This window comes from Ovis canadensis, chromosome 25 (assembly GCF_042477335.2).
Source record: "Ovis canadensis isolate MfBH-ARS-UI-01 breed Bighorn chromosome 25, ARS-UI_OviCan_v2, whole genome shotgun sequence".
Lineage (NCBI taxonomy): Eukaryota > Metazoa > Chordata > Mammalia > Artiodactyla > Bovidae > Ovis > Ovis canadensis.
The window spans coordinates 59,471,606-59,491,789 of NC_091269.1; the positions used below are offsets into that span (position 1 = coordinate 59,471,606).

At 52.3% G+C, this 20,184-nt stretch overlaps 2 protein-coding genes across 2 annotated transcripts in view; both read right to left on the reverse strand.

Annotated features, from left to right (window-relative positions):
- On the reverse strand, nt 1–13,462 carry LOC138430230 (putative uncharacterized protein DDB_G0287457). The gene is made up of 6 exons (XM_069572276.1): nt 13,354–13,462; nt 8,323–9,324; nt 7,088–7,126; nt 5,892–5,963; nt 4,383–4,460; nt 1–335 (listed from the first exon to the last, which is right to left on the reverse strand). The coding sequence occupies exons 1-4, from the start codon at nt 13,460–13,462 to the stop codon at nt 5,923–5,925; spliced, it is 1,191 nt and encodes a 396-aa protein (XP_069428377.1). The 3' UTR covers nt 1–335; nt 4,383–4,460; nt 5,892–5,922.
- The window catches only part of LOC138429954 (anthrax toxin receptor-like), a 21,001-nt gene continuing 14,130 nt past the window's right edge, over nt 13,314–20,184 (reverse strand). Inside the window, exons 10-11 of the mRNA XM_069571544.1 lie at nt 14,575–14,670; nt 13,314–13,744 (exon numbers count right to left, since the gene is read on the reverse strand). Coding sequence (XP_069427645.1) covers nt 13,602–13,744; nt 14,575–14,670 — 239 coding nt within the window. The 3' untranslated portion in view covers nt 13,314–13,601. The remainder of the gene's footprint in view (nt 13,745–14,574; nt 14,671–20,184) is intronic.

The following is a 20,184-nucleotide window of genomic DNA, read 5'->3' on the forward strand; positions in this document are numbered from 1 at the left end:
TGTAATCCAAAACACAATATATGTATTGTATTATATATATATATATATATGTATGTCTAATTTGGTACAAAAGGGGCTCTTAATTTTCAGTTTTAAGTTCTTTAGATGTTGAGCTATGGGGGCGGGAGAGACATAGTACTTCTGTAGACCTCTGGGGGAGGGATCAGCGGTAGCATCCTGGACGGTGGCTGAGAGCATATCGGCGGGGGATGTTGACAATGTGAGCAGCAGACATCGAGGGGGAGGCACTCTTGACTGGGTTGAAGGCAGGTCTCTGAGCCATAGAGCATTGGCATGCAGTGAGGATTCACTAAGGCATAGTCGATGCACCTCCCCTGTGTGAAGAGTAGAAACAGAATATCAGTGAGAAGCCACTGGACTTGGGAGCAGAAGGCTGTGGTCTCCTCAGCTCAAGGAGATCAAGCTCAGTGCCCCTCAGGATTCCCAGGGCAAGCCCTCGTTGATGCCGTTCCTCTTCCTGGGTGTTGGCCTTCAGTCTGTGCTCCTATTTCTAGACTCTGTTCAGACATTGGAATCTACTCTCCCTTTTCCCATGGAGCCCTGTTTTTCTGACTTTGGATCCCCTTTGCTCTGGTCTTGAACTTGTCTGCTCCCCTGTGCACTGGGAGCCTGTGGAAGGATAAGTGCTGATTGCCACCGCAGCCCCAGCATTGACCAGGCTCTCTTGGTGACTGTGTGCTCGAAGGATGAGTCCTCACCACAACCTTCAGTCTGAGCTCTGGGCCCACAGGGCAAGGGCAGACGATGGTGCCCTCAGATGGGTGATGTGCTCTTAAGGCAGCAGCACATACAGACCTTCAGTTTGGGTAGAGACTGCCATAGACCCTCTGGGACGGCATAATCTGCAGTATCAGTTGCTTCTAGCTTTGCCATCACCTCTCACTAGTCCCCTGCTAAGGGTCCTGGATGTGACAAGGAGGGTAGCCTCAGCACACTGACCAGCTGACACCAACTCTAGGCTGCTGAGGATGAAGGCAATCAGATTAAAATCTTTCTTGGAACAATTTAGGCTATCATTTCTAAGTTATCACACAACCTAGAGATAATTGGCTATTATCTCTCTTTGGAGTATCCTTCCTTCCCGGGTTTTCCTAGCGAGCTCCTAATCACCTTTTAAGAATCACCCTAAGCCCTACCTTTTCCATGAATCCCTGTAACTATCCCCTTAACTTCATTTCCAGCAAATACTTCCAACTATTCCCACTCAGTCCATCTTATAAACCCTGCATGTTTCTTTTCCAGCAAGATGTCTGATCTCCAAGATTCCTTCATTACTTGTCTGTCCCTGGAGTGTTGTGACAACGGGGGAGTGGGCGAGGTTGAGCTCCTGACATCTGACCTGGGTGGCCCACAGGCCGATGAGAGGCCTGTCACAGTGACCGCTGGACCACACGGTCCAGTTCAGCAAAAGACTGGCCCACGATGTGAACCAGTTTCCTGCGGAATAAATCCCCCCTCATTACTTGTCTTCTTGTTTGCACTTATTTTAAGCCACAGGTTTGAGACCATTATGTCTTTAGCACAAACTGGGCCTTCGCAGGAAGCCTTCTGAAGTATACTGGAAGGCTGAGGCTCATAAGTCCATCCTTACTTTGTCCATCCTCCTTGTTACTCATCACCCTCAAAGCAGTAATTGATTAAGCATGTGGGGGAGGTACAGTAAGAGCCAGAGAAGGGTGGGTCCTTATTGTCCTCAACTTCTTCCCAAGCAGCAGCAGGGTCTGTGAGGATACTGAGAGGAGACCACCTGTGCTAGCCATTGTGTGAGGAAGAGGAGGTGACAGCTTGGACTTCAAGGGTCCAGGGGACTTGCTAACTGCTGGCCACTCCACCTCCCCCCATGGTTTCCACTGAGCACAATGCCAGGGCTCCGTCTCCTAGTTACCACCTCCTTCCAGACATGGTCCAACTCAGACCATGATTTTTCCATTTCCTTCACTTTTAAGATTCTCTTCCTTCATTCCCACGAGCCCCACATTCTTTTTCACGCTAGGCGCTTTCACACACCATATCTTGTTTTATTTCTTAGGAAAAAGCCCTACAGGAATATAGGCTGAGATACCACAAATCAGAATATAATGCCTGGTGATGGAAGACTTTTCTGGGGTGGGAGCTAAGTTGGTTCCCTTTCCCACTGTGAGGAGGGAGGGTACGACAAGGTGGGAACCCAGAGGGCAAGTTCTTCTCCAGAATGGGAGGCAGGGAGTGGATCCCTTTCTCCAAGCACTGAGAGGACATGGGCGTCAGTGAGCGTGGGAGATTTTAGACATGCTGCTGTTCTCCTGGAGTTCGTGTGAGCTAGAATGGGGAGCCAGAGTCACCCCTGCCTATAAGGATACCACGGTGGTAACTGCTACCAGATGTAACGTTTGCTAGGTAGCCATGGATCAGATTTGTCAATAGAACTCCAGGACCTCTGGACTTTGGATTATTCAGACTCACCTGAATCCTCCCTTGTCCTCACCAAAAATAGACCTAACATTCTTCATAAGTGCATTATTGTTGGTTTGGCGGTATTTTATTATTTTACCCCTGTTTTGAGATATAAATGGTAGGTCTCGGAGCATTTAAGAAGCTAAGTTTGCAGACTTAGTAGCAGGTCGAAGTCAGTAACTCCAGAAAAGGCCGCAGGGATCTTTCTTCATCCCTGCACAGTGCCCTGCAAAGCAGAGATCTGTGCCTTATTTCATGAGATCCCCAATGCCTATGCATGCCAGAGAAACGGACGAAAGCATCTACAAAGAAACACAATGACTGGACGTGTCCATTCATTCATTCACTACCAGAGGACTCAGTGCGTGTGTGGACCACACACAGTCTGGACTTGGTGCTCCTGTGACGCTCTGATCTGCTGGTGCTCATTTGTCCCCCACACACCACAGGGTGACACTGGTAACCGGGGAATATCTTGACCATGGGATTGATGAAGACAGTACTCAATTTCCAGCCTTTCGATTCTCCAAGCCTAACAGCCCCAGGGCAGAAGCACCGAACGTTTCCTCTGTTGGGAAGGACTTTGGATTTTCACTTCACCAACTCCTTTTTATCAATTATTTCTCAGCTTGTGACATGTCACCGTGTCACAGATTCTGAACTGGCCAAGCAGGCGCTCACTGATACATTCATGACTTTCAAGTCTCCAGAGAGCTATCGAGAGATAAGTGGAGAATGGGGCTTCTGTGAAAGCAAGGCTGGGCCTGAGGGCTCTATTCTGATCCATAGCCAGGGGCCCAGCTGCACTGGCGCCTCCGTCCCCAGAAGTGTCTCTGGCAGGCGTGAGCATGCGTCAGCTCCGTCCCCGACAGTGTCCAGAGGCTTCCAGCCTGTCCAGAGCTTCTAACACCCACCTGACCAGCCATCTGAGCCAGTGTTTACCTGACTCAGTGAATCCAGTCAGTGCAGCCTAACTGCAGACCCTGGAACCAGAACCTCCTCCAGACCCCTGGCCCGGTCTGTACAAAAGGTCTGTGCATGAGAACACCCAAAATACGATGCTCAGGTGCTGCCCAGGTGAACCAGGAGCAGTACCTCTTTGAAACTGGAGGCCTGAGGAGGGCAGATCTCTGGTGGCGTGGGAGTAACCATCATGAGACCATGAATGCTGAACTGAAAGGGGGCAGAGCAGTGAGAATGGCCAGGCTCAGAATTCAAGTTCAGCTTTGTTCCTCCCAGCCTCTGTGACCTGGGTCACGTCACTCAACCTCTGTGTGGGTCAGTTTCCCCTTGGTAAAGCTGGGATAATGGTACTGGCACAGTTACTGGGAGAATTAAAGCACTGAAAACATTATTGGTCTAGCAACTGACCCACAGAAAGGATGCACTATTATTATTCATCATTATTAGTAAATTCCAAGGATGACAACTGAAACAATTTGGCTTCTCCCAATTGTCACAGACACTGACGCAAGGAAGGCATCTTTACAACCTGGTAAATGCAGTCAGTGTCGGCCAGACAACATTGGGGAGGGGGTGTCACCATATCCTCCACCACTCCTGGTACCTGAGCGACCAGCCCAGGAGGGTCTCATGGGCGGGGTGCAGCCAGCAGTCCCACAGCGGTGGGTAGGGACGATGTATGGGAGGCCAATAGGCCTCTCAGCCCTTTTTACTCAGGACTGGAAGTTCTGGGCATTGCTCTGGAGAAAAAATGTCCTGACATCCTTGAGATGACCATGCAGGGAAAATGCATGGGCTTCATGTTGAGAATTATCTGGAGGCTCATGATGTCCAAGCCTCCATGTTTTGGGCCTTCCTCTTAGCAGATGCCCCCACAAGGCTCTCTGAACGACAGTCACAGGCAGTAACTGTCAAGACCAAAGACAAGACCCAAGCCCATGGGGAGCACACTGTACCCAGCTTACCATGTCCCTGGATGGACACCACATCAACGGCACCAGGCTGCAGCGCTGAAGAAAGTTATAAAAAACATCCAGTTTTCCCTGCAAAGCAGATGTGGTTGTGAGGAAGCTACAGGCACAGACGCTGCCTCCAGATGAGCAGCATCGCCTCCATCTCCCACAAGTCCCCAGGGCTGTGTCCCCACACCCCAGCTGAAGCGGTGCTGCAGGCTTCACCTGGGGCAGGGAGCAGGGAAACCTTTTGTGTTTGTTGGGAGACAGACTCTGCGGGTCACAGACTGAATTGGATTCTGGAACAAATCAGTGCTTTAGGTGTAGGAGGAGATGTTGGGGCTGCTTTTGAATTTAAAAAAAAAAAGTCAAAGGTTGGAGGAGGTATGCAGTAGCCAAGGAGAGGTCCTCAAGGAGAAACACAGTGGGTGTGGGGACTGAGCAGGAGGTGAAGGAGGGGGAAGAGGGCCTGCATGTGGGGACAGAAAGGGAGAAGGCAGGGGAGAGACCCGCTCCCTGCTCAGGGGGAAGGGTCCCGATACGGGGGAGAAAGAGAAAGATGAGGAAAGCAAAGGACAGGCCAGAAAGTGGACCTGGTGGGGTAGGATGTGGGGCCAGGCCTCTGAGTGGGAACAAGTCCCTGGCAGGTGGCTTCTTCCCTCTTGGAAGGTGAGCTCTGGCTTTCCTGGGCCCCCACAGTGACTGTCAGGGAAGATGTGGGGCTGGCCTTTCAGCTGCCATTTGAAGCTCCCAGGAGGAAGCAATGGATCCCACAGGGACAGAGGCAGGACCAGGTGGAGGAGGGCAAAACTGAACCCAGAGATAGTGGTTCTTTCTTCCTCACAGCTGCCACCTGGGGCCCTCCCTGTCGTCTCTCAGCCTCCTGCGAGCGGGGATCTCAGTCACGTAGGGGAAGGAAGTGTCCTCAGCTTCCCTCCTTCTGGTGTTTCCTGTCACCCCATCTCAGGCGCCACAAGACCCTGCAGTAAGGCCTTTGCCTCTTTCACTGAGCAGACGGGGGCTGTGGGCACTTCCCACAGCTATTTTAATGGTGGTGGGATCTTGGCTCAGAAGTTTCTTTTTCTTTTGCCTTTTTCCCTGACTTGTGTGTGGCTCTTTGTCATTGTTTCTTTCCTCTTATCCAATCACTCTCTGATGAAACTCAGGATATTGTCAGACTGATGACAATCTCTGTGAGAACTAGGAACTGGCCAGCTATGAGTCAGCCACCAACATCCAGAATCCTGGGCCTGCTCAAGGGGAACAGCTGGTGCTGGGACAGCTGGAGGCAGTGAGTGCATGAACATTCAACTCTTTGTCTCACCCTGAGCCACTAGGGTGGGAAGAGCTGCTGGATTTGCTCTGTCACCAAGTGGTGGGAGACCAGGGCCCATTAAAGCTCATGTCCATACAGGCCAGGTCTTTTAGGCCCAAGTCCATGTGGATCGATCTGGCCCCTCTGCTCCTCCAAACCTCTAGCCTTAAGGGTGTCATCCTTCCCTTCCTATGAGTGCTTCTCACCTCCATCTGGCTTATCCTGTCTTCTGGGCACTCACAGCGGGAGACAATCACTGTGGTCTGTACAGGGCATGGCTGTGAGAAAGAGAAATAATTGTCTGAGTCTTTGTCTGGCAGCTCCTGGGTGCAGACACATGACATCTGTTGCCCTGGCACCTGTCAAGTACCGGCCACTCAGCAAATGTTTGTGGGAGAATCAAGGACAGATGAGCAGCTCCCGGCACAGGAAGAGTGGCCTCCATCTGTGAACACACCAGCTCCATCTGGCTTACAAAGACGCCTCCTCTCCAAAGATCAACAAACTTCATCCTGTCCCCATGGTTCCCAGAGGCCTCCCTGGTAGGGTAAGCCGGGTGCGAGGCTGCGCCATGTGACAGCGGCTGTCAGGGGTGCAGCAGCAGCAGGGGACAGGGCTGCACTCACCCACCTCGGGCAGACGCAGCCTCCAGGCCCCACTGCGGCCAGTGCTATCCCAGCCCTGCAGAGACCCTGTTGGCCACTAGACATCAGACCCAGGTCTCCCTTTCTTGGGACATGAGTCCCTACTCTACTTCTTATGGGCCCTGGTTTGGGTCCCCACCCTGGGTCAGTCACAGCATTTTCTCCTGGCCCTTTGTCTCTGCATTCATCTGGGCTGTGCCCCCCTCACAGCTCAATGCCAGGTAAGACTCCCTCCTCCTTCCTTAGTCCCCAGGCCCTAAGGGCCAACCCTGCCAAGACCTCCACCCTGAAATAAGACGGAGAAGGTCACAGAGACAGCACAACATGCATCACGCGCGGGGAGAGACCAAGGCCCGGAAACCTGAGGACCCTTTTCCAAACACTCACCTGCGTCCCGGAAGGACCATCCTACAAACAGTCCTTTGGGAACTGACAAAAAGCTCATTGACTCCGGGAGGGATCATAGGTGTTTCTAAACAGGCCACCCCACATTGCTAATTCATTGATAAAGGCCCTATATCAGGTGGTGTTGGGAACTGGGGAATGGTGTTTTGCGGGTGACAGGTTGTGAGTCCATTTCTCATCTACATCCCTCTCTGCCCCCTGTCACCCTCTTCTTTCTGCCAGTTCTTTCTGCTCAGATAGGTGGGAGCTGGAAGGGTCGAGGGGCACAGCCCTGTACACATTAGTGGGCCTCACTGTGCAGGGCAGTGTGTGCATCGCGTGTGCTCTCAACATCAGCCAAACACGTCACTCACTTTTTTTGGATTCTGGGCTGATGGTGGCTCCTTGATGACCTAGGATGTTAAAGAGACATAATTAATGTGGAAAGGGCATGGACAAGTCTGACTCAGCCATGCAGACATTGGAACTCTGCTCTGTAACAATAACTGGTCAAAAAACAGGCTTTAGGGTATCTCTTAGGTGCTCATGACCTGTGACTATCTTCCTAAGCCTTAGACTTCTCAGATTTCAAAGGGGAATCAATACATCCTTGTAGGGTCAAGGCGGAGAAAGGCAGGTCAAGGCCCGTGGTCCCTGGCAGAGGCTGCACATGGAAGTTTTCATCAGCAGCCCTGACATAATATGAAGACAAGAGAACACTCCCCACACGTCTCCCAGCTCCCCTTTTCTCCCATCCCCCTGTAGCCCTCCCTGCCTCCCAGCCCTCAGGGATGATGGTCCACCTCCATCTCCCTGTGCTTTCTCTCCTCACTTATCTCTTGCAGAAATCTGATCTGCTAGCTTCTATGCTGCTTTGCTTATCCTTCTCAGCTCTGCTGTTTCCTTTTCTTCACCGCTCTGGCCTGTGTCTTTGCAAGTCCAGCTGGCCATCCCCTTTGTCTCCCCTCCCTCCCTAGGGCCAGTCTCTACTCTTTTCATTATCAGGGCTCCTGACACACCCTCTGAAGGTGATATTTACCCTCAATGTCCCCCAGGTGCCAATACCAGACCAGACACTGGACAGTGAGCTCCTGTGGGCAAAGGTGGCGGCTGCACATCCTGGTGACTTATTATGGCTGATGAAGGAGTGACAGAAGGTACCAGAGATGGGCAGGGATCCATGCTGCTTCCAAAGGCACAGCCGCCTCTGAGTTTAGCCCTCTCCAGGCCAGCATCCTTCTCCCTTTGGGCCATCAGTGCCCAGGCAGACCCCTCTCCTTCCCCCAAACAGCAGGGACTCCAGGGGCTTTGGTCTACCTGAGTTCTTCAGGAGTCTGACTACTGTGGGACAGCCTTGGTCTCAGGGGTCTGGACAATTCATAGGCCCCTTCCCTGTGAAGTTAAAGCATGAGGCAGGTGGCCCCCTAGAAGCCCAGGCTATGTCTATGCCCAGAATGGGAGGATAGAGTCTGCACCTTGTTTGCTGGTGTGAGGGCCCTGGAGCTGATAGAAGCCTTCTCACAGGCAGGGTTCTGGGGCCAGCACGTGCCCAGCCCCTCAGGGGGTTGGTGAGGGCTGTGCAGAGGCTGTGCAGGCAGGGGTCACTCACCCTCTTGTAGCAGCAGATGCAGATAAGCAGCAACGGGATCACGACCAGGGACGGGACAAGTGTAGGGTACAAGAGAGGAACCGGGCTCGGGGTGACAGCGATGGACACTGGCGGCTCTGGGACAGCTGCACTTTCTGTGGTTGTGGTGGTCGTCGTGGTGGTGGTGGTGGTCGTCGTGGTCGTCGTCGTGGTAGTTGTCGTTGTGGTTGTGGTAGTTGTCGTCGTTGTCGTTGTCGTAGTTGTAGTCGTCGTCGTCGTGGTCCTTGTCGTCGTCGTCGTCCTCCTTGTCGTTGTGGTTGTTGTAGTCGTCGTCGTCGTTGTCCTTCTCGTTGTTGTCGTTGTCGTTGTGGTTGTTGTCGTTGTTGTCCTCCTCGTTGTTGTTGTTGTCGTCGTCGTTGTCGTCGTCGTCGTCGTTGTCGTCGGTGTTGTTGTTGTCCTCCTCGTTGTTGTTGTTGTTGTTGTTGTTGTTGTCGTCGTCGGTGTTGTTGTTGTCCTCCTCGTTGTTGTTGTCGTCGTTGTCGTCGTTGTGGTTGTTGTCGTTGTTGTCCTCCTCGTTGTTGTTGTTGTCGTCGTCGTTGTCGTCGTCGTCGTCGTTGTCGTCGGTGTTGTTGTTGTCCTCCTCGTTGTTGTTGTTGTTGTTGTTGTTGTTGTCGTCGTCGGTGTTGTTGTTGTCCTCCTCGTTGTTGTTGTCGTCGTTGTCGTCGTTGTTGTCGTCGTCGTCGTCGTTGTTGTTGTCGTTGTCGTCGTTGTCGTCGTCGTTGTCGTCGGTGTTGTTGTTGTCCTCCTCGTTGTTGTTGTTGTTGTTGTCGTCGTTGTCGTTGGTGTTGTTGTCCTCCTCGTTGTTGTCGTTGTCGTCGTCGTTGTCGTCGTCGTCGTCGTCGTCGTCGTTGTTGTCGTCGTCGTCGGTGTTGTTGTTGTCCTCCTTGTTGTTGTTGTTGTTGTCGTCGTTGTCGTCGTCGGTGTTGTTGTTGTTGTTGTTGGGATAGTGGTGGGCTCTGTAGGCTCATACTGTGGAGAGCACACATGCCAAAACCCTGGGGTTAGCCTGAGCGACCGCTTCTTATGCACCCAAAATGCACTCCTCACGCTAGACCCCACAATTCCCCTTCTCCTCAGGTTGCCTCATCTACAGGGCCCATAGTGGGGCCAGGAGACCATGGCTGGTACCCGGAGAGCCCCTGTGGAGCCCTGGGCCACAGACCCCCACCGCCGGCCCTGCTCAGAGGCCCTCCCCAGAGCCCTGTCAAGGAAGCCCAGTCCTCTAAGGAGTGACAGCCCAGCCCTCACTGCCTGCCTCGGCTGAGAGCACTGGGGTTTTGCGAGGACCGCAAAAAGCTATGACACACGGATGGGCGAGGGAGGGCTGGGGGGCCCCTGAGGAGTGGGGGTGCAAGAGAAGAGGCGGGAGACCTGATCACCTACCCGTAGCTGCTCTCCCCCACTTCCCAGCTCTGCAACCTTGGGCAGAGCTACTCTCTGAGGCTCCATCTCACATCTGCAGTGAGGAAGTGCAGGCACTTGAAAGCATTAGAGAGAGGCTTTAGAAAGCCCAGTAGTACAGGACATGTCCACATGGGAGCTTAAGGAGTGAGCTCTGTTCTCTTGTTCATAACCCAGGGTGTGTATGCTGCATACATGGGCCTGCACTGCCCAGCTCTTCCCCACATCAACAGCTCTGCTGGACAGAAGCAGAAGGGAAGGGGATAGAGAAAGCCCCTGTCCAGGAAATAGGATTGCTGAAAGGAGAGGCCCAGTCAGGCTGAGAGTGACCCTTGCTGGGCCTGGGGCCACAGGCAGCTCCAGCATTCTCTTCTCAATGTGCCCGTGGACAGACAGCAGTTGGGTAGAGGGACTCCTGGTGGGAAATGTGGAGGTTCAGGCTCAGATCCTCAGGAGGATATGCAGGGGGCAGCAGAGACGGACACACAAGGACCATCACATTGAGGGAACCCACACCAGCTGGGACTGGACACAGGAGCAGTGGCATTAGGTACAAGCATCCGTCCTCCCAGAGAAATCTCACTCCAGGCCGACAGGCTCTATTATCCATGCCGGGCTGCCCCAGGCTAAGCAGCCTGGATGCTGAAGAGCTGGGGAAAGCAGCCCCTGGGAGCAGCATTTGTTCCCATTTCCTCCTCCTGAGCTGAGCCCCGCCCTCCCCACAGCCCTGCCAGCTCCCCAGGAACAGAGGGCAGAGCCCCCCTGCAGAGGTCAGAGCCAGTTTGCAGAGAGGGGCAGTGGAGGAGCATGAGAAAAGAGGAGAGGCAGAAGGGAGGCTGACGACCTCTGCAAAGTGATCACCTGTGTTCCCCAAACAGACTTGGGAGGCTGGGATTGTGAAGGTAATGAGTGGGTTCAGAGCCCTGCCTGCTGCTGCTGCACCCACGCAGTGAAGACACACTCTGGACATGGCCACAGCTGGTCCCACCCTCCAGACCCCTGTGCTTGGGACTCCAATTTGGAGGGCCTGGGAGTCTCAGAGGGCCTGGATTCTGTCTCTTAATATGCAGTGTCCCAGCCTCTTAGATTCACTCCAGCTGGAATCCAGGCTGGTGCCTGGAGTTATCCACCACAAGTCCTGGGCCAGGAGAGGTGGCAACGTGGGTCCAGGGTAGGCAGAAGCTCAGAACCATTTTTGGAGTTGCTTAGAGCTTGAGTTGGTTCCTTGCACATACCTTCAATGATACTTGGTTCACAGAGAAGGCAGTTTCTGTAGGACTTGGATAGCCAGCTGCACCCCAAGAAACTCATAGAGGCATTCCAGTGAATTTCACAAACCAGAGTTGTGCCAGCTCCCTGATGAAGAACTCAGGCACCAAACTGGCTGTGAAATGCTACCTGAAGTGCTTGTCTTCACAGATTACTTGCTGGCCCTTTCCTAATGGTGTTATGCCCCTGTCCTGCATCCCTGGTTGTCTCTCCCTCCCAAGCAGGTTCTCTTGCAGCCCAACATTCACTCACACAGTCCTTGCTGGTAATTTTCAGGCTTCGCTCACTCCAGGTATTTTCCCTGTTCAGAGAGTAATCAACGACGACCACCCTAAAGCATAGAAAGGGCAAATGGTGACAAGGGGACAATGACAGTTCTTGCACTTGTCTCACTCTGTTCTCCCCAGATGTCTTTATTGTAATGACTTCAAACATAAGGCATTTGGAGCTTCCAGGGAGCAGGAAGCATGGGCAAGGAAAGCTGATGCCCAGACAACATGAAATTGACCTCTGAAACGAAGGCAGAGCTGGCAGTGAGGACCCCTGCCCAGGGTCAGATGCCCTCCTGACACGGACTAAGTCACTATGCGTCACCATCCTGACTCCGTATGTACACAGCCTGTTGGCTTCGTCTGGAAAAGCTTCCTGGAGTAAAGGTACCATCCCTGGGACACGCCATCTCCCACATCCTGCCCTCCTCAGCAGAGCCTGGGTCACGGCCCGCAGCGGATCCCTGAACGCCTCAGGGGATTATCAACCAGGACAGGGGTGGAGGACACCTGAGCCCTCCTGGAAACAGACGTGTGCTGCCCTCAGTAAATGGGGCATCCCACACTCTGGACTCCTCACGGTGGGGAAACCTGCCCAAAGAGCCCCGGGTCATAAACACTTACTGTCCAGCCTCAAGAAAAACATGTCCTAGGCAGACTAGTTTTTCTCCAGTCACTGAGTCAGGTGGTTTAGCTAAAAGACAACCATATGAAAAAGTGTCAATGGACTTTTCCATCCACCCACCCCTCCCCTTCTGCCTGCCCTTGGCAAGCAGAGCTACCGCTCTGGCAGAAGCAGCTTCTCTTCTCTGCCCTCTTCTGACACCCTACCGTGCACCAGGCGCGGTGCAGGGGCTCAGGTGTTTAATGGGAACAAGGCGGGCAGAAGCTTGCTCTTAAGGGCCTGACATTTGTGGCTCTAAAGAGGGAGACGGACAATAAAGTAACAAACAATGAAATGAATGCCAGAAAGAAAAGCGCCATGATGTCAATAATCAAGGGAAGGAACAGGGAAGGGAGTGGAAGGAGCAACTGCTTAGTCTTTTAGAGACACAATTTCTCTTTAAGAGAAAATGAAATATTTACACAGGGCATGATGGGATATCTGGGATTTGCTTTATAATAGTCGATGGTGAAAATATGAGCGAAATCAGATCGGCCAGGGTTGATGATTATTGAAAGCAGGTGGGAGATCAGCCCTGGGATTTCTTTGGAAGGAATAATGCTAAAGCTCCAGTACTTTGGCCACCTCATGTGAAGAGTTGACTCATTGGAAAAGACTCTGATGCTGGGAGGGATTGGGGGCAGGAGGAGAAGGGGACGACCGAGGATGAGATGGCTGGATGGCATCACGGACTCAATGGACGTGAATCTGAGTGAACTCTGGGAATTGGTGATGGACAGGGAGGCCTGGCGTGCTGTGATCCATGGGGTCGCAAAGAGTTGGACACGACTGAGCGACTGAACTGAACTGAACTGAAGTTTATTGAGGGGGAAGGATTTGTGTCTGAGGGGTAGAATGGTTGGGATTAGGGTGAAAAAAAATCACAAGAAAATGTCATATAATCTCCACAGTGTCCACACAGCAGGGAGAGTGAGGTAATGGCAGCCACCTCATATACTGAGGGTCACAAGAACAGCATGTTTAAAAATTTCTTAATATGTGAAATCATGACACACTTATGAAAGACAATATAAAGCATACAGAAATGTTGGTTTTAAAATTAATCTTTGTTATGCTTTTCTGTATTTACTAAAAAGTTTTCCCAGATGTTTTAATCAGAGTAAAATATAAGGAGAGACTACCAAATGAATCCTCATTGGCGCTCATGGCAATAAACAGTGCTGAGCCACCACTTCTGGTCAGCCTCTAAGCACATGCAACGTGGCAGTCAGCAGAGAGCCCAGCAGGGATAAGCTCTCCCATGTGAGACCTCTGTGCTGGTCCACCTCAGAGAGAAACTGATGACACCATGGGTGAGGAAACAGTAATAGCCACCAAACCCAGAAGCAGTGTCTGAACACATTTATTGGATGATAGGCTGTTCCCAACCTTTTTCAAGAACTGTCGTCAGCAAGGCCAAAGACCCAGACCAGGCGGTCAGATCCGTGTGTCTGCCTTCCAGCTCTCGCTGCATCAGCTCCACACCATTGGGCCTCATTTGAGAACCAACTGAGATAGTGCATATAAGCCACTCAGCGCATAACCTGATGTAGCAGCTGCTCAATAAACATGAGTTCTCCATACAAATGATTGACTCGGTGCCAGCCACTCCTGAGAAAGTGCAGACCAAGGGAAATCTAACCCCTGAGGCCATGTACACCCTGCATGGTGTGAGAGTGTGGAAATGGCAGAGCCCTGCCTGTTCTGTGCACCCATGTAAGGAGACATGGTCCGGAAGTGTCCTGGTGGAGAGGACTCGCTCTGGGTTTACCAGATGGCCCTGGAATGAGGAGTCAGAGAACATAATATAATCATATCTGATTGATGTATCAGGGGCTGACTGGGAGAGTTGAGGAGGAAGAGGAAGTCCAGCTGCCCCCAGGCACTCTCTGGGGGAGGTCAGACCCACCTCAGTGATGAGGGCTCACCTCCTGCCCCCACTGTGGGCTTTCTCAGGCTGCTCCCCCATTGTGGAGGATATTTGTGCCTGAATATTTCCAAATAGTAGCTTTATGTATATGGTAGGGCTTAGTTAGTGCACCTACCCTACTGACCCCACTTTACAGTACAGATAATAGAGGCTGAGAACAGAACACTCATTAGGTCAAAATCACACATGTAAGATGGGCCTGAGCCAAGGCCCCAGGGCCCAGGTTGGCATCCTTTCTCAATCCCGGTGACACCACTCTCCTGGGAGAGCTCAGTGCACCTTGCACAGACTCAGGGCCCCGGGGCTGCCTCCACTTCTCACCAACAGACGCATAAGATTCAGGTCCTTTCTCTCGAGGGGAGGGAGGGCCAAGGAACTCATGGGAGGATGTAGCATGAGGGCAGAGCCAGCGCCCCAAGCAGGGCGGAGCCTTGGCAAGGGATAAGCCCGGATCCAAGGCTTTCTTGACTTGTTGGGGATTGCTCACTCCCCAGCCTGAGATGAAGGGCAAGGGGGCCAGGTTTCCTAGCCAGGTCCCTACCTCCACTTGTCCCCACTCCTTCTGTCCTCAGACTGTCTGAGGGAATGGTAAGGAAGGGATCTGATGGCTTGGTTGGCTGAGGGGATGCAGTGTGGTGGGGAAAGTTTGTCACTTAGAGGCACCAAGGTGGGTTACTTACTGTAGACTTTGCTTTTGTCCAATGTATATCTGCAAGTATATTCACTCATTTTGTCTGGACTCAGTTCAGGTGCATAAAATCCGAGATGATAGGGTTCTGCAAAGGCAACATCCAAATTTCTGTGTTAGGAGTGGTTGAGTCCTGACTTCCTTCTGATTTCACAATTATTACAGGTCACCCCATAACTGCATTCCCAGGGGACACCCGTAAGGAATCAGGGTCTGAATAACCCATTTGTCCCCTGGGCTCATCTGTTGTTACTGATAGTCCACTCTGAGGCAGCAGGGCTGGGCTTTGAGAACTCAGGGGGCCTCTCACTACTTCCCCTGACCCATTAAGTTCATTAAAGGCACCCAATGTCATCCCCACCACAAAGGCAAATCCAGTCACGGGTTTCTGACCCATTTGTCCCAGGGTCTTCCCTAGGAGTTGCAGGCAGTGCTCTCCACCAGGCGCTCCCTTACACAAAGGACAGGAACCAAGACAAAGCACGCTGAAGATAGATCTGACCCTCGTTTGAGTTGAGCACACAAGCCTGGTGCTTGTAGGACTTTCTCTCACTTGGGGTCTATTCCTCCTCCCTGGGCTTCTCTGTGCCTATAGCAGGCTAGAGACCCCAGGAGCAAGGCCAGGACCTGGGTGAGGCCAGCAAGGAGGAAAGGACCCTGCATAGGAGAATCCCCCATGGAGGATAAAACCTCGTCTTAGATGTGGTTCTGAAGTATTCAATGACTGCTCTTCCCTTCCCTCTTCCTGACCTTTCATGTTCCTCACACAATGCCCCCAGGGCTCACCAAGCACTTCCTTTTGCCAGGGTGAGACATACTGATACGCTAACGTGAAGTTCTGGGCCATAGCCCCTCTCCAGGCTGCTGGGAATTTGTTGTCCCAGAGGCAAATACCAGGGGACCCAGAGAAGACGGTTTCCCTGGTGGGTCAGTCGGTAAAAAAATCCACCTGCAATGTGGGAGACCTGGGTTCAATCCCTGGGTTGGGAAGATCCTCTGAAGGAGGGCACGGCAACCCACTCCAGAATTCTTGCCTGGAGAATCCTCATGGACAGAGGAGCCTGGCAGGCTACAGTCCCTGGTGTTACAAAGAGTTGGACCTAAGAGGCTAAGCACAACCACCTGGGGAGTTGTCCAAAATAACATGCAAGTCTTCTTGCTCTAAGCCCCAGGTCATTAGCCTCCACCTCTGCCTCCTGGCCAAAGGTGGTGAATTTCAATCCCAGATGCTTCATTTGTCCAAGGTCAGTTAACTTGAGCATTCCTCAGAAATGCCAGCACAGACTTTCATCGGGCAGTCCTGATTCCTCCTGCTTCAGGTATCCCTGCAGTTCCCATCATATCAGGGCTAAGTTTGCAATTTCTCTGCTTGCAGGAAATATATTCTCAGCCTGTGGGCTGAAGCTGGCTTGATGGTAACTTTTTTTTAGGTTTTCAAGGGTTCTCCAAAAATTGCACCCCATGTTTAAAGTCTGCATACTTTTTTGACACCAAATAAACAAAAAATTTTGGAGAAAGAACAGAGCTGGAGGTATTATGCTTCCTATTTTCAGACTATACTCCAAAGCTGCAATAACCAAAACAGTATGGTACTGATACAGAAAGAGACACATAGGTATAGAGAGCCCCAAAGTAAACCCATGCACACATGGTCAGTTGAACTATGACACAAAAGTCCAAGCACCTTCACTGCTCACCAAGACATGGGAATCTGTATTTGTCCCGGAAAAAGCAGTTGTGACTGTGTCTTGCACATACACCTTTGCCAGCACAACTTGGTCCACCTGAGCAGGGCAGCTCCCCCTCAGTCTCAAAGGGGATTGCCTGCAATTTACATTTTAGGATTACTTTTTGCAAAGAAGCATAGCTCTAAATGAATAAACGATATTGTAAGTAGATACAGGGAGAGAAAGGAAACCTTAACTGCCAGAATATGGAGAGGTCAGGCTCTAGATGAGAAAAAAAATAGACGGTGTAGCCTTCCTGCCACAAACAAAAAGACAAGAGGAACCAGAAGTGGGGAAATCCATGCAAGGCACTACCCACTGTGTTCATTCAAAATGATGTTCTCCACAAGCAAGCATCCACAGTGCGCCTAACAATCTTTATACTTCTTCCTTTAAGTCTCCTGAATCCACAAGGTACACATGATCTACTACCCCCAATTTTACAGAGAGTGAAATTGGAGCTAAGATAGGGCAAGAGGTACCCCCTACCCCCTGGCAGGTACAGGGCGAGAATCTGAGCTCAAGTACCTAACCCAGCACCCACTTAAACCGCTTCTGCTCCTGTCTCGAAGTGAAGTGCAAGTCGCTCGGTCATATCCGACTTTCTGCGACCCCATGGACTATACAGTCCATGGAATTCTCCAGGCCAGAACTGGAGGGGGCAGCCGCTCCCTTCTCCTGGGGATCTTCTCAACCCAGGGATCGAACCCAGCTCTGCCGCGTTGCAGATGGACTCCTCACCAGCTGAGCCACCAGGGAAGCCCATTCCTGTCTTAATTCTGAACATCTATCACACTCCTTTCCAGGGACACATCCTCTCTGACACTCTGATAGCGTGGATTTTTCAGCTCGTTGGACTGAGTTGGAACCAGAGAGGACCTGGCAAGCCCTAGCTCATGGTAAAGATTGGACTCTGCCTCCTCCTCCATGTGGGTGACAGGAGGGAGGGCAGCAGCTGAGGGCAGGGCCAGCTGACAGCCCAGAGCACAGACCATGCCGCATCCTCAGGAGCAGTGCACGCCGCCCTCTGCCTGGGCGCCTTCCTTCCTCCTCGGGCCTCCTGCTGCCTCCGGCCCCGCTCAGGTGCTGCTTCGCCTCTGCAGCAGGGCCCCTCTGTCCCAGGCAGTACTGCTCTCAAAGGAGGGCTTCTAAACTCTGGCAAGTCTCCAAAGTGGAAGGCAAGGTGATGGTTTCAGATTTTTGAGAAGAGAGTTCAAAATAAACGACTTTTCTTTGCCCAGGCAGCAGCCTCTTCTGTTTCCCAACACCCCATATCCTAATTCCTCTTAACAGTTAGCCCCACAGGATGAAAATGAAGTTGCAAGAAGAACTGAAATCAGCTCACAGGGCTTCATTTCCCATGCACAGTGCAGCTGCCCACCAGAGGCAGAAGGACCAACAGCCTGAGGGATCCTGATCCATTGTGGAGGAGAGAGCTTTCTCTCTGGAAGAAAAGTTACACAGCAGGTCACCTGGGGCCGCTAGACAGGGTTATGGGAAGGCAGGCTCCCTGAGAAAGCCAGATGGAGAGGATTTGAAGAGGGCATGCAACCTGCATGAGACTGACCAGGCTGCACGGATCGAGGTGACCTGCCTTGGGGAGGGCAGATGGCGGAGCCCCACATGCAGCTTGGCACAGCCATTCTGAGACGAACTGGACGCTGCCCACAGTGAGCTGGGTGGCCCCTTAAGGTATCAATTCTACTTCTGGTCTTGATCCCAGGGATACTCTGACCCAAGAGGAGTAACCATCAGGACAGTCCCTGCAATGTGACTTGTAGTATACTTATTAGGAATAATCTGAATATTGACCGAGGAAGACTAATAAATAAATCGGTCCATCCACGTGATGGAATACTGTGCAGAAGGATGGAAAACACTATGTGCTGCAAGATCCCATTAAAGGGAAGTATCTTTATAAAGTCTATTTAGGTAGGAATCTACATACAAAAGCGGAACTCCTTGTGGCTGTTAGCTCAGGAGACAGTAGGATGGGACAAGGAGGGACCTGGAGGAGGGGCAGCCTCTGCCCAGGCTGGCTGCAGGAGTGTCCGTTGGTGCTGTGTGTCCGTCCTTCAACCTCAGGTCCTCCACCCACAGAGGCTCTCTGGCCATGAGGCGGAGCTGGACGCGGGACCCCAGAGGGAAGCCCTGCTCTGCACGGGTCCTACTGCAGCCTTCGCTGCTGGGCTTCTTGCAGACACGCACTCTGGTCTGGTCACATACAGGAGAAAGGGTGACAGGGGGGCCGCCTCCAGCCTGCCTTCTGGGGTCAAATCCCAAGCAAACCCAGCAACACACAGGGTGGGTGAATCCCCAAACCACAGTGGCAAGTGCCCGGGGCCAGATCCTGTGCTCGTCCCTGTGAGTCACTGAGGAGAGGTTCTAAAGCAGCAAATTAGACTGTAGAGGAGGAAAGCAGGGAGTAGCTGCCTCCACAGGTAGGGGAGGGACTGCCTGGGAAGGGAGCTGAGGGGACATTCTAGGTGCGACTGTAATGCTCTGAGTCTTCGTGAGGTTTGGGGTTACACGGGTGCTGTGTGCCTTTGTCAGAACTCATCAAATGATGCACTTAGCTCTGCTGCATCTCAAAAAGAGAACTCAACCAGAAACAGTCACCAGGTAGTCATGCGCAATGAAGGGTCTGGAGGCGAGGTAACCCCATGATAAATGATAATAGAAATGCCGTCAATCCAGGTAGCGGAGACAGGAGTGTCCACTGTACATCTGTTTTCACTTTGCTATAGTTATGAAAGTTTCCATAATAAAAGGTAGGAAAAAGTGAGGTGAATGATAAAAAATCAAAAAAATAAAACCATGGACACAACGAAGCGGAAGTCATGGTACATAAGTGACAAATGACAGGAAAACATCAAAGCTGTGGGAAGCCGGAGTGAGCAGCTGGCCAGGAAAGGCTTTGGGACTGAGGCACCAGGAGAGTAACATCTGAAAGGGTGGTAAGCTGAAGCCTGTAAAGCTGAGGGAGGTTTTTCAGGAAGCTCAGTCCCCTGACCCCACAGCCTCTGCACCAGGTGAGCTTACAGCAGAGGCTGGTCCTTGGAGAGTCTGGTTATCCAGCTTGAGGGCCTCAGCTTCTGTGGTCAGGTGGGAAGGGGAGTGGACTGCTCAGCCCCTCGTGCCCTGGGCAGAGGAGGGCCTGGAGCACAGGCCTGGAGGCGGGCCTGGAGCACAGGCCTGGAGGCAGGCAGGCAGGCAGAGGCCTCTGCTTAGTCTTGGAGTAGAGTCTTAGTCCTGAGAGGCTGAAGAAGTGACCTGCCTCATGCTCACCTCCTCCAGACTTCCTCACACCCGGCCTACTGACTTATTCAGAGTGCTAGCTTCTATTTGTTCCAGGGCCAGGTTCCTGCCTTGAGCTTTCCTCCAGTGACAGTCATGCTGTGAGACAGCTTTTGGCAAGATGCCTGCAGTTGTAAAGGTCAGAGCAGCACTGCTGGGCCTCCCTGGCAGAGGGTGTGCAGTGAGCACCTGTCACCCCTGCTGGGCCAGCACAAGGCATGAATGACAACAGGCATCCTCCCCTGAGGTCTGACAGGGCTGTGTGTGTCCTGGGGACATGATAGGCTGTTATACAGCTGGCAGCAGCGACACCAGAGAAGCAGGGAAGACCCTGCACATGTGTGGGGGTCTCTCCTCACCTCTACACTTCACACTGCAGGTCACAGGGTCAGAGACAGGAGAGGTCAGGGTCAGACGTGACCTACAGTGGGTGCAGCTGAAGACGTTTTCATCCTGGGTGTTCTTTAACCATATCCTTCCCCAACCTGGGCTCAGCATGAGAGTCGGGGCAGAGCCAGGGGTCAGTGATAGAACCCTCAGTACCAGCTCCTGCTGGTAAGGGCCACCAGCTTCCAGAC